This window comes from Palaemon carinicauda, chromosome 43 (genome assembly GCF_036898095.1).
Source record: "Palaemon carinicauda isolate YSFRI2023 chromosome 43, ASM3689809v2, whole genome shotgun sequence".
In the NCBI taxonomy this organism is placed as follows: Eukaryota; Metazoa; Arthropoda; class Malacostraca; order Decapoda; family Palaemonidae; genus Palaemon; species Palaemon carinicauda.
In genome coordinates, this window is record NC_090767.1 from 11,810,078 (window position 1) to 11,832,807 (window position 22,730).

Here is a 22,730-nt window from a genome sequence, read left to right on the forward strand (position 1 = left end):
CTTTTCCGTCTCCCCACTTTTGGGTTTTCGTTTTCAGTGGCTCAAGGAAAGTTTTTTTTTCAATGATTTTGTGGGAAATAATATTTTCCCCACAATGAACATCAATGATTTGATTTACCTGTAGATCAAATAATAAGTCACCTCTCTAGTGACAAATTCCTCATAGATTTCTATAATGGACGGCTTTAATTATCGGGGCCCAACGTTGTCTTACAGCAAGCATTCCGTTTTCCACAACTTCATTGGTTTGACTTGATGCTTACAGTTGGCCCTCGCAGGTTCAACCACTGCCAATACTGTCTGTGACATTGTTATGAAAATAAGTTTATTTCAGTTGGGTCAAAAGCAATTATTCCATCAGGTCTAACAGCAAGACAACATTCTATGCTAGGATGTAAATTTCCTGTAGAGGTTTAAACGTTGCTATTGAATGGCAGATGAAAGAGACAGTACAATGTCCTAGAGATTGAAAATGTATACTGTATATATGATCAGCATTCAAGGACCTTCTCCGTAAGCTAGGACCAGGTAGTGCCAGGCAATGGCTGCTGATGATTCAGCAGGTAAACCTATAGGCTTCCCACAAACCCACCATCCTTAGCTCACGATAGTAAGGTTGCACACACTACTACTATTGAGCTACTATAAATGGCTAGGCAGGGAGAAGGATTCCAACAGGCTACCAAAACATTATTGGTATAAAATACATAGTTTGAATTTCCGGAGAATAAGGAACGCTTCAATTTGACACACATTAGGGTCGATCAACCAGATCGACTCCTTTGTCCGCTCAGAACAGACGGTAATTGATGGATACAGTTGGGTTGATTGAGACAAAAGTTTACGCTAGACTTCATTTTATTTCCATAAAAGATGAATAGAGGAGCACGCAGAATTAAGCTATATTTTTTTTTTCCCTCGAAACAGATAGAAGAATCTCACAGAACAGGTAGGATAAATTTACACTGAAAAGTTTGGTGAAATACACACTTAATTTAAAAGTAATTATAAGTATTTTTTGGACCTTACTGGATGGCTGGGAAACAATTCTGTGCAAGGCACTTTAACGGCTGTCTTAAACTTTTTTTATTTTGGTTTTGTTAGCTAGAACTGAAACCTATATCTGTATGGTATATATATCATCGTATAATCATCACAACAAACATTACAAACAAGACCGCCAACGCATTTTGTCTGCCTATCGCTAGCTATATGCCCTGCTGCGGTGTTTACACTAAAGCATTTCACGTCTACTCCTACAACCCGACACTGTCTTTTTTTATTTCTATGACGTAACAGGAATAAAAATACCAAAGAAAAGAGATAATGGGTTTGTTATTGAAAGTACATTTTATAATAAATATTTATTCTGCAAATTGTCTCCTATACACAACAGATGCAGATGTAATTCCTTAGCCTAAAATAAAAGTTAATTTCCTCCGCTTCACGTCACCAACACGCGTATAGCGGCGTTCGATGGACGCCGCGTTAATTTCTCCGGGTTCTCACGGACCGAACTAATTTTGGCATGGACGTGGTGGCGACTTGAAGCGAGAGACGAATGGACAAAAGATTATTCTCCTTCTTGTGGACCGCACGGTCGGTTCACGGCGACAGCTCGAGAGACTGCCCCGCGACTGCCGACGCCACTCGGGCAACAAGGTCTGACAAACTTCGAGGGAGAGATGGGAGAAGATAAAAACTCACAGAATGTCTCCGATATTTAATCCTTTATATGAATGCAAAATACAGATACCTTATAAAATGGATGGCTTCACGAGTTCTTTTTATGTTTATTAAACTATGGACACAAGTAACAGTGTCTGGTCCTTAACTGAAATCTAATATTGTGAACATTCAAATTACTTCCTCGCAATAATACTGCTCGCTTCCCGGGGGGATCTTAGGCACATCTACATGTAACCAGATAGAATCTCTAACCAGCTCGTGTCAAAGATTAAAAGTACTTTCTGTTGTGTCTGTGTGTGGTTTTAAGAGGTTGCAGACCTTATGGTACCTAAACTCATACCTCTTTAGGAGGAAGGACCGCATTTTTGGTGGTTCCCCAAGGAACGGCTTATTGCACTGAGAGGGAAAACGGTCCGTTCTAAGCCACGTTTCCACAAGTACGGGGGGAGCTCTGGCGCTACGAACTTTCTTTTGGGACCTCGCAACAACTGTTGTGTCCTCTCGGCTAAATGTGCCTAGGACACAGTTGAATGAGGAAAGATTTAGGAAAGATTTCGTACCTCGTAACAACTCTGTATCCTCTGCTGAATGCACTTCAAGGAGACCGATCGATCTTCGGGAGAGGGGGGACCAGTCGGCAAAGATGCCGCTGTCCTCGTGCGCTCCCCGCGTGGCCAAGAAATCTTGCCATATCTACCCGATAGTCAGTTGATGCATAGTTCATTGTTGTACGATCCCCCGGGGAGCGAGTAGCGTTTATTGTTATTAAATTTCTATATATACCACTGGACATAAACTCTATACGAGGTAAAACTTCAAAAAACTAATTTATGCAGCATCAGGCAATAAGGGCCGCGTGCCTACACGAGAGAGAGTTAAGGCTCTGTCTTACATTAAGGGAAAAGCTTACTCCAAACTAAAAAAGATAAATGGTATATAACACTAACAAACTCTGGATGCTCTACTAATCTTAACAACGAAAAGGTTCCGCCGCGCATCCCGAGGCGAAATCTGGCGCTCTCGCCTCGCGCGAACCCGAACGGAGGATTGGAAACAAAACAGAACAGTATCGTTACAAGCGATAAAAAGAAAACGCTTTGGCAGATAACACCTTTTCAAACTGAATCATACATGGAATGTCTACTCAGCTAAAACAAAATATTGAAATGAAGTAAGGACAAAAGAATAGGGCAAAATCAAGGGCAAGAGACGACCATGGTAATTGAGAGCGACTAACATCCGCTAAATAAACAAAAATTTGACATTTAATGAAAACTTCCATGTGCACTTTGGCCAGTTTCTGTAATATATATATGTATATATATATATTTCTTCACATGCAGCCACCACTATAACGACAGGAGAGTCGTGTTGGGTAAATAAGTCAGGAAACGTACGAGCAAAAGGGGTGTGTGCATGTGTGACTTTGGGGTGAGGAGGAGGAGGAAACTGTGGGAGGTGGGTGTGTTTAGGAGACAGAGGGAGATACAGGAAAGAGGGATTAAAGAGGAGAAGGAGTATTAAAGAGTATAGGAAGCGACGACACTTTGGGCAACCTTAAGAGGAGTCCAGACAAAGTGTCCTTACATGTCTTTCATCAGTGGTGACATCGACAAAAACCCTTGTACGTTGACAATGGCTTTTTCATCAGGTACAGACAACAAACAAATGGGCTCGTATCTCGGACGTTGCTCAACTGCGGTTGGTTGCGGCAGTGCCTGCTTCCATTCCCTGTTTTTTAAGTTTTAAAAAGCAAGATTGAAGTCTATTACTTTCCGAGACGTCTGCGAACGAATGTCGGCTGCGACGGGGACGCCAAGCGCAGACAAGCAAGGACCGGGTACGTCCGCCCGAGCTAAAGCGAAGAAGGGCAGTATAGCCTCTATATAAAGAGTCGTACAACATCAAACAGTCAAGGTTGTATAGCACAGGAGTTTAAGGCAGGAAATATATCTATAACCCTCATCGAGAAAGCAACGGATTTTGATGAAAAAGTAGAGGGGGCTGTGTTTTGTGTCGGAGAGAGAGAGAGATAGAGAGAGAAATGGAGACAAGAGACTAGGTGAAATTGAAGAGCTACTCTGACCAGAGAGAGAGAGAAAAGAGAGAAAGAGAATGACAACATTCAATTATTACTCCCTATAACACGAAACAAGCGATTATGACGGTAAACTTGTACAAAAATACATCGTAAGTGATTACTTTGGAACTAGTAGTTATTTAATTGATTACCTGAATACTTCATAGTTACTCAAAATGGACGATGATAACTTCTTCTGCATTTTCGTCTTCCTCTGGGACGAGGCCGAGACGAATTTCCCCTCCGAGACTAAACCCAAAAAACAAAAACAAAAAGGCCTTTTTTTTTCATCATCATATACAGCAAAAAAAAAGCCTTTTTCTTCTTCTTCTCTCTCTATATATATATTCTTATAATCCATAAAATTGTGATTGATGCAAACAAAAAAAGAAACAGACAAAATCATGCAAAAATCGTATAATCTGGGACACAGTTAATATATAAACTTAGAATACATGGCTTGCAGTAAAAAACTATACTGGTTATGTGGTAAATTCTTCTTTTTTTGATTTCACTTTATTGAAAATACGTGGATGGAATTCTATGGAGTTCTAGTCCTCGCCTACGAACAAGGTCACAAAAAAAAATTCTTCCATCGAACAGCAGAAATACGCTAACCCTAAAACACACTAAACCCTTTTTCTATTGGAACTCTTCGCCATCGCCGAAATTTACCATCGACCCTTCGGCCGACTCTAAGCCTTCTTTTGTGCTGCCACTTTCACGTCCGAGGATCGCGGCGGTTCTCGGCGAGAGACCGCCGTCCTTCGTACTAACCGACAAAGAAAAAAGAAAAATGGGGGGCCTGGCTTTGGCTCCCGGCATTGCTAAAAGTCAATCAAAATAATGAGGGCTAATACATATTTCATTCAAATTGCATAAACACATATGCAATTATAATAACACCACCCTATCGTACAATTGTCAGGACAAATAATTCTATTTCTTCCACTATCTTCTATAGTGGCTTACACTTCCTCTAATTGGCAAAAAATTAATATAGTGGGGTGGTTTTCTGCATATATATATATATAAAATAAATGTGGATCCTTTCTCCGTAAATCATGACAGCTTGGGGCTGGTTGGAGGAAATTGAGAATCAAATGATGGCTTCCTGTGTGGTAGTGGTCGTCGTCCTGATCTTCAGAACCTCAGTCCCTGGCGGCCGCCGAACTCGCGCACGCTGGAAGAGACGGGTAAAGATGAACAGCTGTTGGGTGTAATCGTCAGAAATCAGTTAGAAATACAGTAGGAGACTTCAATTACGGCTAATACATTTTTGTCGTTAGAAATCAGTTAGAATATTCTGTCTGAATTATGATTAATAGAACTTTGTCATCAGAAATCTGTCAGATTATTGTACAAGACTTAACCCTTTTACCCCCAAAGGACGTACTGGTACGTTTCACAAAACTCATCTTTTTACCCCCATGGACGTACCGGTACGTCCTTGCAAAAAAAAAATGCTATTTAAATTTTTTTTTTCATATTTTTGATAATTTTTTGAGAAAATTCAGGCATTTTCCAAGAGAATGAGACCAACCTGACCTCTCTATGACAAAAATTAAGGCTGTAAGAGTAATTTAAAAAATATATACTGCAAAATGTGCTGGGGAAAAAATAACCCTTTGGGGGTCAAGGATTGGAAATTTCCAAAGAGCCTGGGGGTAAAAGGGTTAATAGAACTTTGTCATCAGAAATCTGTCAGAATATTATACAAGACTTACATTATACTTAATACAACTTTGTCATCAGATTATTGTACGAGTCAATACGATTTTGTCGTCGAAATCAGTCCGAATATTGTACGAGTCATTATGCTTCGATAACCAGTTAGAATAAACACATCTTATCATGTTAAATAAAATTTTGTCGTTAAAAATCGGTTACAATATTTTTTAATGACAAAAATTGTTTAATAGAAATTCACCATCAATTTCCCAGGAATTTTATTACCAGTAACAATCACCAGCTGGAGATAGACAAACTGTGCTTACCAGCCTCATATAAAAATATAAAATAAATAAAATGATCACATTGAATAATAGAATTTTTTTCAACCTTTTGTGACAAAATAAATACCAATAACAATACAATTTATAATAACAATAATAAAATATGATTACTATAATAGAAATGTTTCTGACATATCACTGTGTATTCTAAGAAAGCACGAAAATCAAACACTAATTCTCTGGTTACGGTTCATTTTCCCTTTCCCTACACATACACAGAATAGTCTGGCCTATTCTTTACACATTCTCGTCTTTCCTCAAACACTTGAGAACAGCGAGATTAAAATATTTCTTCTTCGCCTAAGAGGTTAACTACTGCACTGTAATTCTTCAACGGCTACTTTCCTCTTGGTAAGGGTAGAAGAGACTATGCTCTCAAGCTATTCTAGGAAGACACTACAAAATCAAACCATTGTTCTCTAGTCTTGGGTAATGCCATAGCCTATATACCATGGCTTTGGATTAGAGTTCTCTTGCTTGAGGGTACACTCGAGCAGACGATTCTATCTTATTTCCCTTCTTGTTATTTTGAAGTTTTTATAGTTTATATATAATTTACTTTAATGTTGTTATTCTTAAACTTTTTGTAGTATATTTCCTTATTTCCTTTCCTCACTGAGCTATTTACCCTGTTGGAACCCTTGGGCTTATAGCATCCTGCTTTTCCAACTAGGGTTGTAGCTTAGCAAATAATAGTAATAATAATACCTATAAAAAAATTCAATCCATTTCTAGTTACAAACACATTCAACATTAAAAACCCAAGTTAATGTAGCATAGAGTAATATATAATCAAATGCTTAAAATAAGGAGGCCAACACATTCAACATTCTCAATAGGGTAAATTTAATAACAGAAGGAAGATGACATTTTCAATATGAAATGAGACTGTCGACATTTGTGGCTGGAAATTATAGGCATGTAAGTTAGGTGAAGCTTACCCTAGGTCAAGAATTTAACAGAATCTGACTTATAAACTACAACCTTAGTTTGGAAAGCAAGATGCTATAAGCCCAAGGGCCCCAACAAGGAGAAATGTTCCAGCAGTGAGGAAGAGAAATTAACCAAGAGAATGAAGTAATGAACTATTAACATATTTAAAGAACAGTAACAACATTAAAACAGATCTTTCATATATAAACTAAAAAGACTTATGTCAGCATGTTCAACATAAAAACATTTGCTGCAAGTTTGAACGTCAGCAGCTGAAGTACCTGACCAGATATTTCCAGTGTTTGTGGTACGGCCATTTTACATCACGATAATCTTAGGCCAAAAATTACTCAAAATCATAAAAGAACAAAGTAGACACACTTGGAAAAGCAGTGAACACAATCTCCTAAAAAAAAACATGAAGTTAACCCTTTTACCCCCAAAGGACGTACTGGTACGTTTAAAAAACCCATCCCTTTTTACCCCCATGGACGTACCGGGACGTCCTTGCAAAAAAAGGCTATAATTTTTTTTTTTTCATATTTTTGGTAATTTTTTGAGAAAATTCAGGCATTTTCTAAGAGAATGAGGCCAACCTGACCTCTCTATGACAAAAATTAAGGCTGTTAGAGCATTTACAAAAAAATATACTGCAAAATGTGCTGGGAAAAAATAACCCCCTGGGGGTTAAGGGTTGGAAATTTCCAAAGAGCCTGGGGGTAAAAGGGTTAATAGAAATGTTCATGAGTAAGGAAAATTATTTGCTCAAATTTCAATGGAAATCTACTAAATTTATATACATATTAGAATCCAGGACTTCAGACAATCTTGAAAAGACCCCTTAGAACTACAGTACTTTAAATATCAAATAGATTATTAATATTATTATTACTATCCAAGCTACAACCCTAATTGGAAAAACAAGATGCTATAAGCCCAGGGGCTCCAATAGGGAAAAATAGCCCAGTGAGGAAAAGAAATAAGGAAATAAATAACTGAAGAGAACAAATTAACAATAAATCATTCTAAAAAAAGTAATGTCAAAAGAGATATGTCATATATAAACTATAAAAAGACTCATGTCCGCCTGGTCAACAAAAAAGCATTTGCTCCAACTTTGAACTTTTGAAGTTCTACGGATTCAACATGAATTCCCCTGGTTACAGCCTTCCTTCAAGTAATGCAAAAAATTAAATTACAGGCGAATCCATAAACAAAAAGATATTTTTGAAAAGCAAACAGTTTTAAGTAAAAGGTTATCATTATTGAGCAAAAAAGAAAGACGGAGGCAGGATCAAATCAGTTCAGAAGTAAACATTAGACAACAAGATCACTCTGAGGTTTAGGAGAATGATCGTAAAAGATGAATGACATCCGGACATAATCAGTCGATTGAAAATGGTCAAGAAAAACACGACCAGAAAAACCCATTGTAGAGAGGCAAGAGAGCGTGCTATAAATAGGAATGAATGGCGAGCGATTGTGACGCAGTTCCGGTAGGCCCTGCTGCTGCCTCCGATGCCTTAGATGACCGCGGAGGTAGCAGCAGTAGGGGATTCAGCATTATGAAGCTTCATCTGTGGTGGATAATGTGGGAGGGTGGGCTGTGGCACCCTAGCAGTACCAGCTGAACTCGGTTGAGTCCCTTGTTAGGCTGGAGGAACGTAGAGAGTAGAGGTCCCCTTTTTGTTTTGTTTCTTTGTTGATGTCGGCTACCCCCCAAAATTGGGGGAAGTGCCTTGGTATATATATGTACAAAATCTAGAGGAAGATTAAATGAATTTAACAAAGGGAAACAAAACTTTGTAAACATTATTAAACTGATCATGAGAATCAAATGACAATAAAATAATTGATTTTGACTTTTTCAACTTGAACAAGCGACCAATATTGAGGACATAAACTTAAGTAACATTTTAGTCCTTGGAAGCTGTTTGGGTCACAGACAACTAATTATATCATCATCATTATTACAAGCTAGGCTATAATCCCAAGGGCTCCAACAGGGAAAAATAGCCCAGTGTGGAAAGGACAATAGACTAAAAGTAAAGAAATATTTCAAGAAGTGTCATCTCCTCCTACAGCTACTGACGCAAAGGGCCTCAGTTAGATTTCGCCAGCTGTCTCTATCTTCAAGTAACAAGATTAAATTAGACGCTTCACACAAACTACAAAAACTTCAAAAAAAACAAGTGAAAGTAAAATAAGATAGAACAGCATGCCAGAGTGTACCCTCAAACAAGAGAACTCTAATCCAAGAGTGTCGAAGGTCATGGTACAGAGGTTATGGCACTAGAGTTGGGTTAGATGAAGTTCTCTCACCTTGCAAAGTTAATATTCTGGCTGTACACGACAGCCAAACTATTATTTCAGGCCTTTAAGCTACAATTATCAACAAAATTCTCGTTTTCCAAAAGAAACAAAGCTAAAAATTTTGATTTATCTTAAAATCCTTCCTTTATCCTAATATGATTTGACTAATCGTGAAATTATTCTACGAGGCAAACGAAAAGTATGTGCATAGCTAAATTCCAGACCGATCTATATACGCTTAATAACTAATTTGCTTTGGAAAAGTTTTCCAACTGGAAAAAATTAAAGAAATGCTTATTGCTACAAAACTACCAATGGATTTATTTATGCCGTTAATATTACAGAACTCGTTAACTCCAGATTAAAAGTACTATTCCATTTTGACCAATGTTCTGTCGAACTAAAAATAAACCAAGCTAGCGATGGAAGGAAGTTCTAAAGCATCCAGTTTGGTAAGAGATGTATTCAGGACTTTAAATTTCAGAAATGTCTGTAAGAAGGCCCTGGAAATCATGGAAAAAGGGGACATACAAAGATTTCAAGTATTACAAGTCTTAACCCCATAAGAAGTTATGGAAAAATTTAAAACTACGGCAAAGTTCGAAAGTGTGACTGGACAAGATGTATACAGATTGAGACTCGAAAGTTGACCAAAGACAATAATGAATTCATAGACAAAGATGAATAATTGTATGTTGTGACATTACTCAGGTAACGAATTTTAGGAAAACAAATAAAGACTTCTGCGACTCAACAGAGACGTAGACAGTTATGAAAAAACAAAATAAATAATAATTTCCTCTTTAAATTGACAGAACAGTACCCTAAAAGTTATCAATAATACTTCTATGGATTTTAACTTCCCGTTAAACTTTTTTAACTTAATAAAAGAAAAACTAGGGTTCATTCACACCCCAGTCTCGGTTCACTCTCTGTTCTGTCTAGTAACTAGGGTGTTCACACTCTCGGTCCGATCAGTGTCTTGGCAAAATTAAAAATATAAGTAAAAAGCATAATTGTATAAGAATCTTGTTCAGTGATACTAGGAAATGTATTTATGCAGTGAAAATTAGCCTGTAACTGTATTTTTTTCCATCACGACTGGAACGCCACTGTGAATGCTTCCACTTAAAATTATGTAATAATATTTGACTGGACCAATAGTGTGAATCAACCCATAGAGTCTAGCTTAACAATGTTCACATACACTTTTAACATACTACAAAATCTAAACTCCCAATGACTTACAATCACCACCACCTTCCGAACATTACATAGGAGTCTATGAGCATCTTCTCGTTAGTATTGCTGCTGTTAATAGTCGTCTGGGAGGGGGGGAGAGGAAGCGCATCCCACCCGGTCACGCACCGCCACCGCCAAGGACTCCCTCGTAGACGTCATGCAGGTTAGAGGCGACTGCCGTAGGACGATTAGTGATTTCTTGTTAATAGGCATCAAACAACAAAATCACTAGTCTTCCATACTGCACGTGCCATTGTTAGTGGAGTTAGTAGTAGTAGTAGAACAGCGGCAGAATTAAAAGCGTTGCCTAGGGTAGGACACGGGAGGACGCTATCGTAGTGGTTGGACCCCAAATGTAAGTATGAAAACTAGCCTATTTATACAATAAACCTTTTGGCGTACTTTACAGTCCAAGGTGCTAATGTGATCTTGAAAAAGTGTAAAAAAACTATAAAAATTATACTATAAACCTTTTTGCCTACTTTACAGTGTAAGGTGCTAATGTCTTCTTGGGAAGAATTAAAAAAAAAAAAACCCTATGAAAACCAATTTATAAAAAATTCCATTTTACTTGAACATGATATTACTGAGACTACACGTCTGTGTATGTTAAAGGAGAACTTTTATAGATTGGATTTCTTATACAAGCTAAGGGCTTACAAATGTGTCAGTATGTCCTAATGGAGAATTTTTAGAGTGAGAATTTTATACAAGTTAATTTTTTTTTCTTTTACTAATTTCAAACCATAGCAGTTAATTTACTCTGCTAAGCATAAATATAAATCTAAACTGAAATATTCCGTCGATAGCTTGGCCCAATATACAACTATCTATGGGGGTGGAGATGAAAATGTTAGTAGTTTTCCAAAAGCTAAAACGGAAAAGTTAGTTACAATATTGTTAATTAAGAGGCAAGCAATTGACCCAACATGGAATTTGACATGCAAGTACAGGCACTCGAAGACTTCATGCGATTACAGTAGTCATGTTATAATCCATTTCGTCGTATTACCAAAAGTACGATACCCATAATGCATTTCATCTATACATCGCTTACATGCTATTTAAAACAGCTTAGCAGTAGTTTCACTTATGTTATCATTCTTTGATTGCCGTTGTGGTTGACATTCTTCTTTATTAACGACAAATCGTTGGAAAGTGCAATGTCTCAAAAACAGTAGGCCGGGAGGAAAAAGGAAATGAAGATATGACAAGCGATTTAATGTTATTATTACAACTCTAGGTCTTTTCATTTTTCCTCACGGCCTGCTGTCAATGTTGTTATTATTAGAACTCTAGATCTTTTCATTTTTCCTCCCGGCCTGGTGTCGATATGCATATATTTATATTACACACACACACACACGTGTGCATGCTTATAGCAGTCTGGTCCCCTTTGTACTTTCTCCAATTTAAAAATTTGTGAAAAAAAAAGGAATACCATAGTGTTAATGTGGTTAAATTCTTTTTCATAAATTACATTGTAACCCCCAAACCTCTTCTAGTTATGCCCACAGCATACCACCCGAGGTTTAATATTATTAAACAGAGATTTTACCAGACCGAGTCGAGCCTCTTACCTCTGTTGGAGTAGATACTGGGCGTGTTTGATCTGTGGTTCGGTGCCGTTGATGGTGATGATCCTGTCGTTCCCTCCGGGCCGAATGTCCTCGATGGTGATGGCAGCGCCGGAATCAGCGCGGATCTTGCGGATCCTGGCCCCACCCTTGCCGATGATGGCTCCTGCAGCGTCCTTCGGGATGGTTACCTGGAATCAAATCATACGTTGAGAGCTCCGCCCGACTTGTGTGTGTGAGAGAGAGAGAGAGAGAGAGAGAGAGAGAGAGAGAGAGAGAGAGAGAGAGAGAGAGAGAGAGAGAGAGAGAGAGAGAGAGAGACTTACTGATGAGAGATAAATCACCTTTGTTTTTTCTTGAAAATGATAAACTTCATGATTGAAATAACTAACTCTCTCTCTCTCTCTCTATCTGGTTTTTGATAAAAACTATTTCTTGAGAAACAAAATATATATTACCTCATTAAAAATGAATTTACTTTCTTTCCTTCTTAGCATATATCATTTACTGATTTGAACATACATTTTAGAATACAGTTCTTTCATGCATTTAAATCTACGAGGTTATTTTAGCGCACACGTTTTAGTGTAAGAACAGTTTCCCAGCGGGACCCACGTAGCAATATTCTGGTCACCGAAAGGTAAGCTCCAGTCGACAGATTGAAAACAAACTTACAGCATAGGATGTAGAAGAGACATATCACTTAGTCTATGAAACAAAAATCAACTAATAATAATATCAGCTTTCCATTTAAAGGTTTCAAATTCTTCTATTTCTCTAAACACAATAAACACTTACCTTCTAAGGTACTAGACAATCAAAATAACATCAACTACTGTATCCCCATCACCTACAAGCTGTTCCAGCTAAATCGACTTCCAACAGGCTCTGTGAGTTGAAAAACGGAGACCCCTCACCATCAATAGAACATCTTTAACTATCCCTTCCCCATCACCAGCAAGTGCTGTCATCGATATACAATAACTGCTTCCAAGACGTTCTGTAAACCGAACAATTTCAAGAGTCCTGACCGTCAAACTGACATTTTCATGTTCCCATGACATGCACGGTGGGTCTTGCAGTAAACTACGTCATTGACGCTCCGTAAATTGAATAATTTCAAGTTCCTGACCGTCAAAATAACAACTTTAACCGTCCCCATCACCTGGAAGTTGTATGCTAAATATACCTACATCCAAGGCACTCCGTAAATTGAACAACTTCAAAGACTCCTGCCTGTCAAAAAAAAACTTTTAACTGTCCCCAGTAACTGAAGTTGTATCCTACCTAAACTTACACCCTAGACACGTAAATTGAAGAACTTCCAAGACTCCTGAGCGTCAATATAACATCTTTAACCGTCCCACCTGAACCTACATCCAAGATGCTCCGTAGATTGAACGGCCTTGAGATGCTTGCCCATCAAAATGACGATCTTAATTGTCCCCATCAACTAGAATTTGCATCCTACCTAAACCTATATTCAAGACAATTAAAAGAACAAGGTCTGACCCCTCCCTTTCCTTACCTGTGTGGTGGTGGTAGGGAGATCACCATTATTGTGGAGGTCACTTCCATTCATGAAGGCCTTGACCTTGTGCATTCCCCCTTCAAAATCACCATCCAACGGGCCGCCTCCTCTCATGGGGGGAGGTCCGCGTGGAGGACCCATCGGCCCCCGTCTTCCGAACGGCGGAGGACCGTGCAGTCCACCCGGGGGCCCGTTGGGGGGTCCCATTGGTCCGCGTCCCATCAAACCCCCTCCCATAGGAGGTGGCCCACGGGCCCCCATGGGGCCTGCCGGGAACCTGTTGCCCTTGCTTGCGTCTCCCCAGCCGCCGTACTCGCCGGCGAAGAATTCGTCAAAGTTGTGGGCATTGTACGGATTGTTGATTCCTTTCACAGGACTCTGAAAAATTAAAGGGAGAATTAAATCTTCAACTCGCATTAACCGTACTTATTTAGAGTTTACGTAGCGTAACTAATAAGTGAATAAAGATAAAACGTAACTGTCTACTGCAATAACCGAATGAATTTTCTCTTCAGCTACATGAAAGGTGTAATGTCTGATCCTCACAGGGTTAAAGAAAGACCAAAATTCTAGATCGTAAGAGATATTTCAAGGAGGGGAGTTTACTTTAAACTAGCTACTTGCAGACACGAAGGTAATATGTTAATTTAAAAATCTTTGGACTTGAGTAAACACAGCCCTTAAAGAGAGAATTTAATTTGACAATGGATACGCAAACTTATGCGTTCATTATCAAAACTAATATTGTGTAGACGAGATTTCTTCTTTTACTACTACTACTACTATCTCTATAAGCTCATCCCTATTTCTTCGCTCAATCGCAACTCCCTCATATCTCTTTTCACACAGTCAATCCATAGGAATTTTGATCTACCTAACCATCTCCTACATGGTAGTCTCACATCCACCATCTTTCCTCTCATCTCTCTCCACGTTCATACCATCTCGGTCTACTTTCCCTCACCTTGGTTAAAGCTGGCGTTATTTCGAGAGAGAGCCTCTTTACATGTTTGTTCTCAACTTTATCCTTTGAATTCTGAACTATGATCCTAAAACTTTCATCGCGACAGTGCTCTGAACTCTTACCTCCTTCAGGAGCTCTATGATCCTTGTGATTGCTTGGACGGCCTTCTTGCGATCACCCGTGATCTGGATGACTCTGTCTGTCGAGTGTGGGCAGCAATTTGTGTAGACTTTGATCTGTCCTCCACATTCCTGGAAAAAGAACCATTTCACGTTACTGGAGTACATTTCTGCGCATTGAATTTTGGGAAGGCGAGAAAACGGACGAGACGATTCAGTTTTTTAAATTCTGGTTCTTAGATTTTTTCATTTTATCAACCTATCATAGGTTTCTTTTCTGCAAACCAACCAGACCTTTGCGTCAACCTATTATGGGTCTAAATATAATAAACCAATTCTGGGTCTCAATAACTTAATAAACCAATTCTGGGTCTCAATATCTTAATAAACCTATTCTGGGTCTCAATATCTTAATAAACCTATTCTGGGTCTCAATATCTTTATAAACCTATTCCGGGTCTCAATATCTTTATAAACCTATTCTGGGTCTCAATATCTTAATAAACCTATTTTGGGTCTGAATATTATAATAATAAACCTATTCTGGGTCTCAATATCTTAATAAACCTATTCTGGGTCTGAATATTATAATAATAAAACTATTCTGGGTCTGAATATTATAATAAACCTATTCTGGGTCTGATTATAATAATAAAACTATTCTGGGTCTGAATATTATAATAAACCTATTCTGGGTCTGAATATTATAATAATAAACATATTCTGGGTCTGAATATTATTATAATAAACATAATCTGGGTCTGAATATTATAAATTTATTCTGGGTCTCAATCTCTTAATAAACCTATTCTAGGTCTGAATATTATAATAATAAACCTATTCTGGGTCTCAATATCTTAATAAACCTATTCTGGGACAGAATATTATAATAATAAAACTATTCTGGGTCTGAATATTATAATAAACCTATTCTGGGTCTCAATATCTTAATAAACCTATTCTGGGACAGAATATTATAATAATAAACCCATTCTGGGTCTCAATATCTTAATAAACCTATTCTGGGTCTGAATATTATAATAAACCTATTCTGGGTCTGAATATTATAATAAACCTATTCTGGGACAGAATATTATAATAATAAACCCATTCTGGGTCTCAATATCTTAATAAACCTATTCTGGGTCTGAATATTATAATAAACCTATTCTGGGTCTGAATATTATAATAAACCTATTCTGGGTCTGAATATTATAATAATAAACCTATTCTGGGTCTCAATATCTTAATAAACCAATTCTGGGTCTTTATTGTGTAATCTGGAACAATGTATTTAAAATTAGAGCCTAATTCTATAGATGGATTATGGGTCAATCTATTCTTATAAATCAAATTCTGGGTCAATCTATCAACCTACTACTAACCAATTATGGGTCTACCTATTAATACCAAAATTCTGGATCAACCTTCTCCCCTAGATTGAATTCTGGGTTGATTGGTCATATATACTAAATTCTGGGTCATTTTAGTCATACCAAACTCAGGGTCAATCTACTCCTATAAACCAATTTCTGGGTCTATACACTGAATTCTGGGTCAATCTACTAAAAACGAAACTCTACATCAACCTTCCTATAAACCAAATTCTGGGTCAATCTATTCATGTAAACTGAATTCTGGGTCGATTTATTTCATTAAATAAAATTCTGGGCCAATCTTCCTATAAAAAATTTAGGACATTATATTAGTGTAAACTGAATTATGGGTCAATCTACTTTATTAAACCTAATTCTGGGTCAACTGATTCAGGTGAACCAAATTCTGGGTTAATCTATTCATATACACCAAATTCTGGGTCAATATATTCCTTTAAACCAAATTCTGGGTCAATCTTCTCATAAACAAATGTTTGGGTCAATCTATTCCTGTAAACTGAATTCTGGGTCAATCTATTCCTGTAAACTGAATTCTGCGTCCATCTATTCCCATAAACTAAGTTCTGGGTAAATCTATTCCCATAAACAAAATTATGGGTCAATCTATTCCCATAAACTAAGTTCTGGGTCAATCTATTCCTATAAACCAAATTCTGGGTAAATTATTCCCATAAACCAAATTCTGGGTCAATCTATTCCTACAAACCAAATTCTGGGTCAATCTATTCCCATAAACTAAGTTCTGGGTAAATCTATTCCCATAAACTAAATTCTGGGCTAATCTATTCCTATAGACCAAATTCTGGGTCAATCTATTCCCATAAACTAAATTCTGGGTCAATCTATTCCTATAAACTAAATTCTGGGTCAATCTATTCCTATAAACCAAATTCTGGGACAATATTCCTATAAACCAAATTCTGGGTCAATCTATTCCCATAAACTAAATTCTGGGTCAATCTATTCCTATAAACTAAATTCTGGGTCAATCTATTCCCATAAACTAAATTCTGGGTCAATCTATTCCTATAAACCAAATTCTGGGTCAATCTATTCCCATAAACTAAGTTCTGGGCCAATCTATTCCCATAAACTAAATTCTGGGTCAATCTATTCCTATAAACCAAATTCTGGGTCAATCTATTCCCATAAACTAAGTTCTGGGTAAATCTATTCCCATAAACCAAATTCCGGGTCAATCTACTCCCATAAACTAAGTTCTGGGTAAATCTATTCCCATAAACCAAATTCTGGGTAAAACTATTCCCATAAACCAAATTATGGGTCAATCTAGTCCCATAAACTAAATTCTGGGTCAATCTATTCCTATAAATCAAATTCTGGGTAAATCTATTCCCATAAACCAAATTCTGGGTCAATATTCCTATACACCAAATTCTGGGCCAATCTATTCCCATAAACTAAGTTCTAGGCCAATCTATTCCTATAAACCAAATTCTGGGACAATATTCCTATAAACCAAATTCTGGGTTAATGTATTCCCATAAACTAAGTTCTGGGCCAATCTATTCCTATAAACCAAATTCTGGGTCAATATATTCCTATCAACCAAATTCTGGGTCAGTCTATTCTTATAAACCAAATTCTGGGTTAGTCTATTCTTATAAACCAAATTCTGGGTTAGTCTATTCTTATAAACCTAATACTGGGCCAATCTATTCCTATAAACCAAATTCTGGGTCAATTTATTCCCATAAACCAAATTCTGGGCCAATCTATTCCCATAAACTAAGTTCTAGGCCAATCTATTCCTATAAACCAAATTCTGGGACAATATTCCTATAAACCAAATTCTGGGACAATATTCCTATAAACCAAATTCTGGGTCAATGTATTCCCATAAACTAAGTTCTGGGCCAATCAATTCCTATCAACCATATTCTGGGTCAATCTATTTGCGTAAAACCAATCGAGTCAATCTATTCTTATAAACCAAATTCTGAGCCAATCTATTCTTATAAACCAAACTGAGTCAATCTATTCTTATCCAGTTAACTAAATTCTGGGTTAATCTATTCATATAAACCAAACCGAGTCAATGTATTCTTATACAGTAAACTAAATCCGGGATCAATCTATTCTTATAAACCAAATTCTGAGTCAATCTATTCTTATAAACCAAATTCTGGGCGAGTCTATTCTTATAAACCAAATTCTGAGTCAATCTATTCCTATAAACCAAATTCTGAGTCAATCTATTCTTATAAACCAAATTCTGGGTGAGTCTATTCTTATAAACAGAAGTTCTTTGACGACCTGCTCCTATAACTCCCATTAAAGGTGATGGCTGCCCACAAAGTGATCACCAGCATTGCGTCGAGCCCTGATCCCTGAGTCACATATAAAAGAGAGAGAGAGAGAGAGAGAGAGAGAGAGAGAGAGAGAGAGAGAGAGCTAAATAGATAGATAGCCCCCTTCTAGCAATGCTACTTGCGACGCAAAATCAATAAATGGCGGGTGTGTGGGTCTACTACATAGACCGGCTCCAACACTCACTCTCTCTCTCCCCCGCTCTCCTTTCCTCTCCCTCTGTGAGGGGGAGGGAGAGGGGGTAATAGAAGAGGTAATGCTAAGTACTGGGTGTTTTTTTTTTTTTTGTATTATTGGATAAAAAGACCAAAGATATATAGAGAAATTCTTCGATAAAGTTCAAAATGGGTTTGCGTCTAGAGATGCATTTCTCAAAAATAAAAAAAATATATATTCTAAAGGTTTAGTAACTTTTTACTATTCTAAAAATATATATATAAGTTTTTTCCTATTTAAATATATATATTTTAATTATATTTATATTTTAAATATATTAAATTAGTTCTTTTAGATTTTATTAAGAAATGCACCGCCAGTGTAAACGACCTACATTTCATAATGCGTCAACGTCCCGACATGAGAATTTCGTCTATTTAAGTCTAATAATTAATTCAGTCGTTAAAACGACTACATAAGCGTTAAATTAAGTCTTTTTCGCTTTAATATAAACGACTGAATAACGACTAAATCTATCGTTAAACGGACTACGTCGCGCTTTAAGACTTTGATAAAATCTACGACGCGAAATTCAAGATGTCGGGTCCGTTGGTCGCAGATCAATACAAGCTACCGGTTCCTCCCTCCCTCCCTCTCTACCTCCTCCCTCTCCCTCTCCCTCTCTCTACCTCCTCCCTCCCTCCCTCTCCCTCTCCTCCACCAACTACATCTATTGTTGACGATTCAAACACCTCCCTCCCCCCTCCCTTCCCCCTTTATAAGTCATTCCAAAACCCCCTTCGAAGTCGAAGATATCCTTTAAAAAAAATCTATTTCACGATACTGCAACGCACTCACGTACGAACATACTCACAAGGGGGTAAATCGATGCCTTGGGTGTGGCTTGCTTGCGAAGGACGCTTCGATTTATCCACCGAAGTATATATTATACTCCGTGGGGGGAGCATTTATTGATAAAAACTCCCTTCGAAGGGGGAGGTCTTCAAAACTGCTGAGGATCGAGGAAAATTTTCAACCGGTTCTAAACGATATTTCGAAGGGAAATGGATATATACTCAGTAGGGGGAATTTATATATAATTAAAACCAAGGGCAAAAGACGTTAAAAAAGGCGTAGTATAATACTCCACTCCAAAGGGGAGTTATAAAACTGCGGAGTATATAGAAATTCATATTGAAACCGCGCTTCGATAAACTAGCCACAATGGCGTTTGTGCTACACAGAAAACAATATTCCTTTTTTACCTTCTATTTCCAGCATCTGCAGGAGACTCCTGCCCTTCTCCTTCCTCAGGGGGGACGAGGCCGACGTTGCAGTAGATGTAGTTGCAAAGGGCATCGACGTATAGAGGCAAATAATCCCTTCGGAGTATTAAACACTTCCATCTCAACTTTTTCTAGATTCACCACAATTCTAAAATGGCTTCAAGGGGCTTGCCCGAAGGCCCGTCTGAGACCTCCTCCGACGGGAAAGGAGGCTAAACCTTTCTCCTAGAGGGGGAGGATATCAGCAGGATAGCAGGAGCCTCAAAGGGCGCCTCGGTAGCCGTAGGAATGGGGGATTTTAGTCGAAGTACCGTAGTCGATGGCCGCCGAGCTAGGAATGGCTGTCGGTCTCAACTCCAGTTTACCTGGGTTGGGTGAATCCACTATCGACCGCTCTCTCTCTCTCTCTCTCTCTCTCTCTCTCTCTCTCTCACGCACATACACACACACCACCTGCTCCGCACGCACAAACTAACGCACACGCACGTGTCGATAGCCATTATACAGTATTTAAACCGCCCGTCTCTTTACAATGGCGACGCTGTTGGAAATGGATTATGGGAACAAGGAGAAAGGTGGAGAGTTCTGAAGCCTTTTTTTATTTAAATGTGTTATCTTAATAAGGAATATACGATTTTCTTTTGATTAATATATAATTTTTTTTATACAATTGTTTTTATCGAAGTATTTTCTTTGTTTTTTATATTTATATTATTTTTTTTGTTTTTATACACTTGTTTTTATCTAAGTATTTTCTTTTGTTTTTTATACATTTATATTATTTTTTTTTTGTTTTTTATACAATTGTTTTTATCTAATAAGTATTTTCTTTTGTTTTTTATACAATTATATTATTTTTCTGTTTTTTATACAATAGTTACTTAACTAATACGATTATCTCTTGTTTTTTTTAATAAAATATGATTTTCTTTAGTTTCATCTAATTATACGATTTTCATTTATGTTTATACAAATATATGATTTTTCCTTTTTTTTACTTGTTTTTAATACAATAAATTACAAAAAAAATTTCTTTATATTGGAATCAGTTCTGGAGATTTATAAAAGAAAAACAAATCCACTAACAAATTCTACCCATAAATTCTCTTTAAATTCCTACTCTAAAAAGAGTAAAATTCTTCAAAATTGTCTAGAATAAAAAAATAAAATTCTATCCATAATTTGTCTTCGAATACAGCACAAATACTATTAAAAATTTCAATTGAATACAGAAGAGATTCTCTTTGAAATAGTCAAAATTCTTGTAAGAGCGAAATTTCTAAAAAATTAACTTTAATTATAGCAAAAATTCCAATCACAATATAGCAAAAACTTTATCAAAATTCCCCTCGAAATACAGAAAAAATTTGTTCAAATTCCCTTCGAAATACAGCCAGAATTCTATTCAAATTCCCCTTGAAATACAACCAAGATTCTATTAACATTCCCATTGAAATACAGCCAAAAATTTGTTGAAATTCCCCTCGGATTACAGTAAAAATTCTATTAACATTTCCCTCAAAATACAACAAAATTTGTTTTAAATTCCCATCAATATACAGCCAAAAAGTCTATTAAAATTCCCCTCGAAATACAGCAACAATTCTATTAAAATTCCCCTCGATATACAACCTAAATTACTATTAAAATTCCCCTCGAAACAGCAAAAATTCTAATGATATTCCCCTCGAGATACAGAAAAAAGTTAAAATTCCCCTTGAAATTACAAAAACAAATTGATTAAAATCCCCCTCAAAATACAGCAAAAATCATGTTCTAATTCCCTTTGAAATACAGCAAAAATCATGTTCTAATTCCCTTTGAAATACAGCAAAAATCATGTTCAAATTCCCTTTGAAATGCAGCAAAATTCATGTTCTAATTCCCTTTGAAATACAGCAAAAATCATGTTCTAATTCCCTTTGAAATACAGCAAAAATCATGTTCTAATTCCCTTTGAAATACAGGAAAAATTCCTTTAATATTCACCGTGAAATACAGCCAAAAATTATATTAAAATCCCCCTAAAAATAGAGCGAATTTGATCTTCACTCCCCTTGAAATACGAATTATGTTCAAATTCCCCTTGAAATAAAGCCAAAATTCTATAAAAATTTCCCTTGAAATGCAGCAAAAATTGTATTAAAATTCCCCCTTGAAATACAGCCAAATTCTATTGAAACTCCCCATCGGAACAGAAAATTATATAAAAATTCTTCTTGAAATAAAGCAAAATTCTGTTCAAATTCACCTCGAAATATAGCAAAAATTCCATTTAAATTCCCATTGAAATGCAGCAAAAATTCTAATAAAATTCCTCTTGAAATACAGCCAAAACTCTTAAAAATCCCCTCGAAATACAGCCAAAAATTCTATTAAAATTCCCCTTGAAATACAGAAAAAATTCTATTAAAATTCCCCTTGAAATACAGAAAAAATTCTATTAAAATTCCCTTTGAAATACAGCAAAAATTCTATTAAAATTCCCCTTGAAATACAGCCAAAATTCTATTAAAATTCCCCTTGAAATACAGCAAAAATTCTATGAAAAATCTTCAAACAGAAAAATTTTTTTCCATATTACATTAATTTCTGAACTCATCACAAATAATTTCAAATATCTATCACAAACTAGACCTCCATTTTAGGGAGTGTACATCGACTTGGCCCACCCCCCTCCCCCAAAAAGGAAGTACCCCCACCTTCCCCCACCCCCACGTCACCAAGGGGAACGGCTATAAACAGACGGACACGCACGTACAAGGGGAAGTTGGGGAGGGGTGGGGGGGGGGAGTGAGTTCACTGTGGCTACAGGAAGGTGATATTGGTGACTTAGATTATAATCAATAACTATACACTAAGTGTGCATGATGATGGTGTATGTATACATGCATACATATACATATACATATACATATATATATATATATATATATATACACATATAAATATAAATCACAACTGATTTAATTATTCGTTGGCTTTCGAAGTATGGCCAAATATAGAAAGACCACAGGACACACACCATTATACCATATACATACATTAATGTAAACATCTTCATTATTAATACTGGAGAGAGAGAGAGAGAGAGAGA

General features: G+C 36.9%; 1 protein-coding gene across 5 annotated transcripts in view; it reads right to left on the reverse strand.

Annotated features, from left to right (window-relative positions):
- Positions 1–840: 840 nt before the first annotated feature.
- Positions 841–22,730, reverse strand: part of LOC137634026 (heterogeneous nuclear ribonucleoprotein K-like) — a 128,595-nt gene continuing 106,705 nt past the window's right edge. For 4 of the 5 annotated variants that reach the window (XM_068366267.1, XM_068366264.1, XM_068366265.1 and 1 more), the window contains 4 exons: positions 14,467–14,595; positions 13,378–13,758; positions 11,853–12,040; positions 841–4,979 (listed from right to left, as the gene is read on the reverse strand). In XM_068366267.1, the coding sequence (XP_068222368.1) occupies positions 4,913–4,979; positions 11,853–12,040; positions 13,378–13,758; positions 14,467–14,595 (765 nt within the window). In that variant the 3' untranslated portion in view covers positions 841–4,912. The remainder of the gene's footprint in view (positions 4,980–11,852; positions 12,041–13,377; positions 13,759–14,466; positions 14,596–22,730) is intronic. The other variant, XM_068366266.1, reaches the window with a different exon arrangement.